Below are 10,408 nucleotides of genomic sequence, written 5' to 3' on the forward strand. Positions count from 1 at the left end.
TACAAATAAAAAAAACTAACTAAAAGTAAAATTAGTGAGAGTAAAAAAAAACTAAATCGTTGAAGGGAAGAAAACTGTATAAATGGAATCTGTGGAGGTGGGAAACAAATCCAGTCAAAGAAAAGGAGTCGAGAAGAAAAACAGCGAGCCGCCCCACATAATAACCCCATTATAAGCCTCATCAATGATGTAATGAAAGCAAACAGTGTGAAAATTGCCTGTAAACAGTTGGATCTGAGTCTCCTGATGAATTCAGTGTCTCTTTTATCAAAGTGAGGATGAGCCAGGATGGGGGAGTCAGGGTGGGAGGCAGAGAGAGAGAGGGGGGGGGGGGGGGGGCGAGAGAGAGTGGGCGTGTGGGGAGGTCCACTTCCAGCTCCCCTCAACCAATGAAGGCTTGTCACAGGGGACTCACGTGGACGAGGCGCTCTTAAAACCTAGCTCCTGACTTTTCCTCAAGTTCAATTTTTTGGGATTCCCTCCCACCCCAACCACATCTCGTCAATTTACTTGCCAGATGTGACTGTTTAACCCAGTTTATCGTAGCTTTTTTTTATTTTTGCTTTTGCGTTGCGCATCTCATCGTCCTGCGTCCTCCGCTTCTTCCTCTTTTGCTGCTCTCTTTTCCTGCAGCAGCTCTCGGACGCTTCTCTCTCACACTCTACTGGGTTTCTTTTTTAAAAGATTTGTTTATTTATTAAAGGTTTGCACGACCCCCTTGAAGGAATGCGAGCAGTTTGCCTCTGTCTTCCGCAAAGCCTCATGACCAGCTGCCCTGAAAACTGTCCCCCGGTCCCATCTCGGGGTTGACGCTGTCCCTGTCCATGGTGCTGAACAGCTTTTTCCCGAAGACGCCGTTGAGCTGCGGCTGCTGCTCCACAAATCCTCCGTATTTCTGGGTATTTTCGGGTACTGCAGGTGAGATGTCAGCAATGATCGCTTCATCTACCCGGAGAGGCTTCTGAACTCAAAACAGAAGGAGTTGATCCCGAAGGAAGCCAAACGAATCGATTGTGACTCCTACGGTTGATTTCAGAGAGACTCCTTCGACTCTCACGCGCTCTCTTTCTCTTTTATTTTTTTAGACTTTTCCGAAAGACGAACATTGGAATCATGGACCATTCGTGTAACTCATCTTAGCGTGGAAATATCTGGCCTAAAAATAACGACAAGCCGGCTGGGGGCGGGGGGACTGGAAGTAGCGGGTGAATTATCTTCATTTGTAGCATATCCAAAAATATTTGTGTTGATGCCGGAAAGGGGTCACTTCTATTCTGGATCAGCTGAGACTAAAACAACCCCTTCTGCCCTAAAATAAAAACTTGTCCTGAATACCAAATGTCAGTTTGAGGAGGTCTCATCAAGACAATGGAGGCGTCCGCCAATGGGTCCAGTTTTGGCATCGACTCTCTGCTGTCCCACAGGCCTGGGAGTCCGGTGTCCAAAGGGGACAGTCTGGTGGGAGAGTGCCGCTCCCCTCTGGAGTTCAGCCCCAGATCAGACGTGGAGAGCGGCTGTTCGTCGCCTCCGTCGCCGAGGAGGGAGTGCGTGGATGAGGTAGCCCAGAGGCAAGGTCACGGCGTCGGCCTACCACCGCACCTGCAACACGCGCAGATATCTGCTGGGTCGCAGCAGAGGACCGTGACCTCGTCGTTTCTCATCAGAGATATTCTCGCGGACTGTAAGCCTCTGGCTGCCTGCGCTCCTTACTCCAGCAATGGACAGCCGACTCAGGAGGCGGGGAGGCTGGCCTCGAAGATCGCGGACGACTTTATGGAGAAAATCCACAGCAACTCATCGTCAGACAGTGAATATAAAGGTAAGGGTGCCACACTGACTGCCTACTCTACAGAGGAGAATGGAGGCAAGCCTGCTGTACGTCATAATACATATTTGGCTCAAAACAAACAAACAAACAAACAAACAAACAGACACACAAACAGACACACAAACAAGACAACATCAAAAAAAAAAAAAAAAAAACTTTTGGTAGTTAAAAATTCCACTGAATGAGTTTTTCAAATCTATATTTTAACACTTTAAAACCTTTACTTATTTCTTTATTCAGTTATTTATCTTGATTGATGTTTATGTTTGATTTATTGTTCTTCGCTTTTTATTTTGCATACGATAGTCATAAATAAAGTAAAAGGGTCATGTAAAGGTCTGGCACAAAATGTGTAAGCTAGTGTAATGTGGAAGAATATAGAGCATAAAGTTGGAACAACAACAGATCAGCTTTTCAAAATAAAGGCTAATTTGGATATTTTGGGGTGTTGACTGGTGATTAAAAATAAAATAAAAGTTCCGTTTTTAACGTCTTAAATTATTTCATGATAATCAATCTTTTTACTATAAAAACAAAAATCGAGGCATCTATTTTCTAATAAAATATGCAGACACAGGTGATCATACAAACATACTGCTCTTATGTGATTAGTAGCAGGTCACCGGAACGATGACCAACGATAAGCAAAATATCGACGTGGAAATGAGTCGCGATTGGTTACCTCTGGATGGTGACAGACCAGAGCCTTTTAGCAAGTTATTATAAATAAAAAACAAGACAAAACAAAAACGGCTGCCTGCCTGTACACGCAAACACGCGGGGTCCGCTTCAAGCTCTGCGTTAAGCAGAATATCCGTAAAGCATCTGTTGATGTCAGTGAGGCACGAATGGTAGAGATGACAGGGTCGCCTCCAGATAAATGCCATCAAGGGCCTCTCTGTTTCCAATCATGTCAGCCATAACAGACGTGCCACCTCCACTGACAGTTTAATGAAGCAGTGCCTGGAAAGAACTCCACCGCTGTGGGCTACAACAGGAAATACAAACAAAATCACACTTAATACACCTACAAACTATTATTATTATTATTATTATTATTATTATTATTATTATTATTATTATTATTATTATTATTATTATTATGTTTTCTCGCAAGCTATTCATTTAAACGTAAAGTCACTGATTTCTTCAACATTTTCCGCCCGTGCGCTCAGGTGCATCACAGAGTGGATGCGACGCGCTGATTGATTGAAGAAGCCGCGGGTCCCACGCGCGGCTCCCGCCACGGTAACTTTGATTTCCACGAATCCGCCTTCTGTAATATATCAGGGATTTGATGCAATTTGTCCCCGGCGCTAATCAGATTTGTAACCGCGCCCGGCCGCCCAGCTCTTGATTTCCACTCATGTCCACGGTGCTGTGAAGTTTCTCCGGTCGCGGTTGAAAGGCTCGTCCTTTCCCTTGTGGCTCAATTAGGCGGATTATTGTGCTTCTTGAGACGACTCAACTATTCAAGTACCAAGATCTCTCGCCTTACTCGCTTCTATTGTTTTCTTCTTCTTTCTCTTCTTCTTCTATTTTATTTTATATTTTTTTTAACTATCAGAGAATTAACTATAAGGACTACATATCAATGCTCGTCCTGACACGACACCACGTGTACAAAGAACAAAGGCTGTGGATCTGCTAACAGGAAAATATCAAATTGGAAGGGTGAATATTGGAATAGCTTTTCATAACAATTTAAGGCCAAATCAAACAGCTCCATAAGCCTATAGGCGCAGTTTCCAGTGGCGCGATTTCACTCGAAAATGACAGCTCTTCTAAAACGTAGATACAACTCATCGCTGGTTAAAAAATAAATTATAAAATATTTTCACATTAGAAATGTTTTTAAAATTGATTTTTTTTATATCTGCAGATTAAACGGTGCACTTTGGAGCCCGCAGAAAGTGATTTTGTGTTGTGTTCATTTAAAAATGAAACTTTAAAAACAAAACAAGGCCTTCTGGTCAAAAGTTCGGCTTAATACACACACACACACACACACACACACACACACACACACACACACACACACACACACACACACACACACACACACACACACACAAACATATATGTATATATGTATATATCTGTATAGATATAGATATGTATTTTATTTCCAATCAAAGTTTTCCAAAATAAGTTTTTGCTTCTTTTACACACAAAAAACAGAAAAATGTTGACAAATCCTTAAAGTCAAATTAATTTTTCTGTATTTTTGTGGTTTTCGTCTTCAAATCCTACATTAGGTAAGCGCAACGTAACAGGGCAAACCATTTATTCTGTTTGTGTTTACTGATAGTTGTTTGCCCTGTAGGACAGTCGTGCACAGATTTATTAGCCCCCTCTTCTTGTGGAGGCTGCACGCAAAAAAATTCTACTGTGTGCCGTGGGAGAGGCCTTAACTCTGGTTTCACTCTGTTTCTGTCAACCAGTGAAAGAGGAGGGAGACAGAGAGATCTCAAGCAGCAGAGACAGCCCTCAGGTCCGGCTGAAGAAGCCCAGGAAGGCCCGGACAGCCTTCACAGACCACCAGCTGGCCCAACTGGAGCGCAGTTTCGAGCGGCAGAAGTACCTGAGCGTCCAGGACCGCATGGAGCTGGCGGCCTCCCTCAACCTCACCGACACGCAGGTCAAGACCTGGTACCAGAACCGGAGGTAAAGACGCTGCTGTTTTCTAAAAGGGAGGGGGGTGGGGGTTAATCTCGTTTCTCACGGCCGACTCATGACCCGGGACGCCATGTTTTCCAACTGAAGGTGGCAAGATTTCACCTCATATCTGAGTGAATGCGGGATGACAACGAACCATTAACTTCGATTAGTGATCAGCCTGCCGTTTTCTATTAATTGATTTATTGTGTGGTCCATAAAATGTTAGAATAACTAAATATATCTGACATCTGATCCCAAATCATAAAAACAGCATCCACGTTTGAAGTAGAGGGACAAATTGCTTTATTATTATTATTATTTTTTTTGTTGTTGTTCTTCTTCTTATTAGATAAAAATTTCAGCTCTAACTTGTATACATCTACGGGAGCACTTACTGACTGGCAGCACTTCTGTGGATTAGTGCTGGATATTTGTATTTTATATACTCTTAAGAAACAATTAAAAGGGCATCACATAATGGAGACGTGTCACTTGACCTCAAAAATATATATTTTCTATATCAGCTTTTCAAATACATTAGCAAAGCTGCACAGGAAACAAATGTAAAATAAATAAAAATACTTTTGGGTTCAGATAACTTTATTTATCTGCAGTCTGTCTCTGAGGCAGCTAAATGACATAAATAAATATAAAAACAACACTTTGGACTATGAATAATGTATCATTGCATGTGTGCATATTAATAATTCAAACAAACTACTATATCTACTCAATTATCTTTAGTATGAATTATTCACCTGCATGGAGTGCACACTGGCAACCTAACAGACATCGCTGGGTGTGAATACATGTGGCAGGTTGGAGATTTTAGTGATTTTAGAAAGAAAAAAAACCTCACTTGAATGTTAATTGGATTCCAGGTAAACAGATGGGAGATATTTTGGTGTGTCAAACACGAGACACGTATTCAGATATACATATGCTCCACACTTAAAAAAGAAGAAGCTAAAACCTAAAAACATCTTTTATCTCTTCCAGGACAAAGTGGAAGAGGCAGACGGCGGTAGGACTCGAGCTTCTGGCCGAAGCTGGAAACTACTCCGCCCTGCAGAGGATGTTCCCGTCCCCGTACTTCTACCCGCAGAGCCTGGTGTCCAACCTGGACCCCGGAGCTGCCCTCTATCTGTACAGAGGCCCATCGGCGCCCCCGCCGGCCCTGCAGAGACCCCTGGTTCCTCGGATCCTGCTCCACGGCCTGCAGGGGGCCAGCGAGCCGCCACCTCCTCCGCCTCCCCTGCCTCCTATGAGCGGCGTGCTTCCCCGGCCAGCTCAGCAGCGGTGAGCGGGCCCCTGCAGATATTATTTTTCCTTATTTTTATTATTATTATTTTTTTTTTGGTTTTTCCTTCGCCGATCCTGGCAGCTTGGGACTCGTTAGAATAAACGAAACAAAGACAGAAAGAGTTTTAAAAAAACAAACCCTGAAGAAAACTAAGACTAAAACAAACTGTTCGGCCTTTAAATGGTGAAAACTGATCCACGATGAACCCAGACGGACGGACCTTTGTGACTGAGACCCCCGCTGCCTGTATGGAAGTTTTTTTTCTTTTTCTTTGTGTCTTTGGGGGCAGGAACTTTATTTATAACTTATTTATTTTTCAATATGAATCAAAGCATCTAAGTTATGTATTTATTTGAACCCAATTACAGTATTCAGTGTTTTTCTCAAAAAACAGATACACTGCATTTGTCGGTGGCACTTTGACCTTCATTCCAATGCTAATTAGACCTTTATTATTATTATTATTATTATTATTATTATTATTATTATTATTATTATTATTATTATTATTAAAAAGGTGGAAACGAACAACCACCCCTGTAATCTGAATAATAGCTTATTTGAAGAGCTAACGGAACAATGAAGGGATTTTCTTTCTATTTTCGTTGATTTTCTAGGTTGTCATTGATTTTTCTTTACACGTGAAGCCGTCATGAACCTGTAAATAAGAATATTTTGCATTTTAACCTAAAAAGACTGATTTTAAAAGAAAACTTTTCCCGTTTGTTTGATCTGTTACTGCGTCTCTTTCAGACCACGGTGATCCAGTATAACATAATCGGCTAGATTAGCCATCAGAAATTATACAGAAAAAAAAAACACACAAAAAAAAACAAAAACACATATTGTCTGAGAAAGGATGGACTACCTGCCCGGACCCACGTGTAGGCACATATACAGGAGAGATATGGAAAGAAAAGAAAGAAATCTATAAAAGTCTTTTTCTTGTTCTTAGTTGAAGTTTTTAGCTGAGTAAAGTTGTCAAGTAATTTATTTAAAAGCTGTTTGATCCCCGCAGAGGGGAAGGCAATCACCTCAGTGATTATTCATTTTGTATTTTTTTCGATAAATGATTGGACTCGGGTCCGCATACAGGTGTAACCGCCTGTTGATTTGCTATAGATGTATTTGAACATTGTGGATTACTTATGTTACTTCATATGAAACCCGTGATAACCCTTAATTGTTAATACTCTCCTTTGGTGAAAAAAATGTATATTGCAGATATCAAACTTGTGGAGTGGTTCTCGTATATCTCCTGGATCGTTTTTAATTATATATTTTTTAATTATTATTATTATTATTATTATTATTATTATTATTATTATTATTATTATTAATATTATTAATAATAATAATAAAAATTTCGTTCCTCTAGCTTTCCCCCAAATTATCTCCCCAATTTCGTGAAGTTCTTTTTTTCTTCTTTTTCTTTTTTCTGGTGAAATTCACAGCAAAAGTTGGACAGAAAAAAAGGGGGGATTTGATGTAAAAGAGAATTACTTTTATAAATGTGGAAATAAAAGTCTTTCATTTAATCAAGTGGCTGCTTGAGTGTGTGACGGGAGGGCTTTTCAGGTGGAATCAACACGTGGACGCGGGGCATCACGCAGAAGAAGCTACACGAGGTGGACAAAAACAGCAGCAACACTTGGTGCAGTCTGATGCAGCCATGAAGCTCTGATTTTTTGGGGGATCGTGTTGTGCTGAATTAGCTTCTTTTTTTTGGGGGGGGGGGGGGTACTCTTTATTTCGGATTGCGCTGTGTACACATGCGCCGTTTTTTTGTTTGTTTGTTTTTAAAAAAAAAAACGTATTACCCGCTTACATAGCAAAAAGTATCTTTAAACAAATACAGCTTATTTAAACAGCAAAAAAATTATTTTGACTATTTTTTTTTAATTTGGCATTTTTAAAAAAACGAAAATAGAAATCTGGATATTAGCAAATTAAAATAATCATAGAAGAAGAAGAATTTTGTATGAGCAGTATGAAGGTATGAGCAGAGTCCTGTTTGATGTTTAGCGAAACGTCAGTGGGATTTATTAAAAAGACATTTTAAGGAATGTCAGTGTTATTGAGCAAAAGTTGGGGAGATGCATCCTGCTGCTTTAAATCACTTTACATGAAGAAGTTATAGGAAAAAACTGTCTATCCCTCCTCTGTTTGGTTTGGTGGTGTTGATTTTAATTAATGGAAAGGTGGACAGTTGTCACTTTTTCTAATCTTTAAAAAAAAAAAAGCAGACGTCTCTGGAAATGTTAGTGCGGTTTTTTCCACTTAATATTATTATTAGTTGCGCTCATCGGGTGTTTCGTTTCCTTTTTTGACAGCAAAGGGCTTTACAGATAATTAAACAAAAGGAACAAAAGCGCACGCGGACAGTGCACACACATACACACACACACACACACACATTCAAAAGTGCAATCAAAGATCAATTCCAGCTAATGTCTTTAAAGGAGGGCCAACAAAGCAGAAGGGTATTCTGTCCAAAATGGAGCCCCTGTCTCCTGCCATCCTCCCTCCCTTCCTCCCTCTCGCTTTCTCTCTCTCATTCCCACTTTTCTAAATTAACAGCAGCGACTCCAATTCGTTTTCCATAAACAATGCAGGAGATGAAATATTAATGTCATGTGCGCAATTGTTTAAGTGCCTTAAATGATCCCCATTTGGAAATTGATTGTTTCCATCCTTCTTTTTTCCTTGAGGGTGCTGGATGCGCGCTCCTCTGCCAAACGGCTCCAACAGCTGGTGACCGGGCTGGAGCTGACTGCAGACCGGGGATCAGCGTGGGGACAGCTGGTCAGCGGCTCCACCACAACTACCACCACAACCCCTCCCTTCATCCTTACAAATTTCAATCAGCCACCCATGCACCAACCCCACTCTCATCCTCCAAGTCTGTGTGGACCCAAGTTATTCGGCCATGGCGCTTTGGGGGTTAAAGGAGTTCAGGCTGACGGACACGACTTGGCATGTAGGATGTTAACGATTAGACAAAAGACTTTAATAGGTTTTAATTGAAAGTCGATAATGGGTTTGATAGCCAGCTCCCCCTGCTGTCCTCCACGCAAGGCACCTGTTATCTGGGGGCTCCACTTAGTGGCTGACCATGCTGTGAAATATCAGACTGACGGCCCGATAACGTGCGCTTTCATGATGCGTAAAATTGCATTAAAAATACAGTTAGCCGGCCCGGCGGGTTTTGACGACTAGGAAAGTGAAGAGAAGGAGAAAAAAATCACCTCCCAACTTGCCAAAAGATCATTATAGTCCCATCACAAGGATCCGTGACCGATTCAGTTAACAACGAGACATTTTTGGGGGGGAGGGAAAAAAAGGTGGGGGGGGGGGGGGTATACTTGCAAAGTGCACAGCTGATTATATAAGCAAAAGCCCCCGTGTGTCCTGTTGGATGACTCGGAGATTTTTTGTTCTATTCTTTGCATGTGAAAGGCTGGTGGTAAATCCCCCGGCTCTTACCGTGGATTGTCCCGGGCTCAGGGTTAATGAAGTGCGGATGGAGTCTCGTTGAGCTCCCGACTGACATTAAAAAAAAAAAAAAAAAAAAAAAAAAAAAAAAGGCTTAAACCCAAAAGATCAGTGACTCTGCCTAATCCCACGGACCCCACTAATAATATTAATTCAAAAGAAAAAAAAGTAAAGAAAAGAAACCATCAACCTTTTGATGAAATTAAGAGACAATCAAAGCGTAATTTGCATTATGCTCGTAATGTGAAAGCTTTTATATTTCCTTTTATTTCTTTCAGTGGACCAATGAGGCACATGTGCAGCTTGCAGTAAGACTGTTGCGATGCACTGCCAGCGTTTTGTTTTTTTAAAAAAGAAAAAAAAATCCGCGAGGGAAGATGAAAAATAGATCAATTAAAATGTTCAAGAAACGCATGGCCTAATTTGCCGTGTTTCCCCCCCTCGAACAATAGCCATAAAAGAAAAGCTCTAATTTTACAGTTTCGTGCGCACAAGCGAAATGTGCTTTCATTTGGGCCATTATATCTGCGCTCAGTCAGATAAGAAATTATATCAATTTATCCCCACATCCCTAAAGTCTCCATCCCACATGCTATGTGCATTTGGGTCATTTTGGAATAACGTTTGAAGCCATCATAGCACACAAGTGTTTCAAAACAAAGCAAAATCGCTTTATTACACACAGATCCTCATGTGTGTAATAATCCAAACACAGTGTTTGACTTTGGTTGTTAAAAACAAAGAATGTTAAAGATTTTTCTGCCAGTTTTTCCACAAAGGGTGGTGTTTTAAACCTGTTCTTTGGAACATAAAAGAGAAATTAGAAATCTAAAAATATATATTTGTATCTCTCCAAAAACATGGCAAACTAGTCTATTATATAAAAATATAAAAGACTCATAATGCTTTAGTCTTCACAGCAAAAATATAAATGAACCAAAGCTTGATGCAGGGATCTTTTATGTGTGTTGCTTCAGTATAAAAAGCAAGCAAAACGAGGCACACTTTAGCCTGAGCTAGTCCTCGCTTCCATGCAGAGTCACCCACGACTTCATTCACTCCACTAAAATTTCCTTTGGCCCAATAGCTGAAAAGAAAGGAGAGGTTATCTTTAAAATAAT

General features: G+C 40.9%; 1 protein-coding gene across 2 annotated transcripts; it reads left to right on the forward strand.

The window, feature by feature from the left end:
* The first annotated feature begins 363 nt into the window (after nucleotides 1-363).
* Nucleotides 364-9,137, forward strand: barhl1b (BarH-like homeobox 1b). Of its 2 annotated transcripts, XM_026174346.1 has the most exons (4): nucleotides 364-1,819; nucleotides 4,273-4,495; nucleotides 5,489-5,788; nucleotides 8,504-9,137. In XM_026174346.1, the coding sequence occupies exons 1-4, from the start codon at nucleotides 1,369-1,371 to the stop codon at nucleotides 8,817-8,819; spliced, it is 1,290 nt and encodes a 429-aa protein (XP_026030131.1). In that variant the 5' UTR covers nucleotides 364-1,368; the 3' UTR covers nucleotides 8,820-9,137. The 2 variants fall into 2 exon arrangements, with proteins under 2 accessions (XP_026030131.1, XP_026030130.1); XM_026174345.1 differs by lacking the exon at nucleotides 8,504-9,137 and having other exon boundaries at nucleotides 369-1,819; nucleotides 5,489-6,093.
* The last annotated feature ends 1,271 nt before the right edge of the window (nucleotides 9,138-10,408 follow it).

This window comes from Astatotilapia calliptera, chromosome 7, assembly GCF_900246225.1.
Source record: "Astatotilapia calliptera chromosome 7, fAstCal1.2, whole genome shotgun sequence".
NCBI classification, from domain to species: domain Eukaryota; kingdom Metazoa; phylum Chordata; class Actinopteri; order Cichliformes; family Cichlidae; genus Astatotilapia; species Astatotilapia calliptera.

What these genes read in the sequence shown, in the direction of transcription:
- barhl1b (XM_026174346.1), top strand. Translation starts at nt 1,369, where the DNA reads ATGGAGGCGTCCGCCAATGGGTCCAGTTTTGGCATCGACTCTCTGCTG. An exon ending in GTCAGACAGTGAATATAAAG is followed by an intron (nt 1,820 to 4,272) that starts GTAAGGGTGCCA and finishes TCTGTCAACCAG; the next exon opens with TGAAAGAGGAGGGAGACAGA. An exon ending in ACCTGGTACCAGAACCGGAG is followed by an intron (nt 4,496 to 5,488) that starts GTAAAGACGCTG and finishes TATCTCTTCCAG; the next exon opens with GACAAAGTGGAAGAGGCAGA.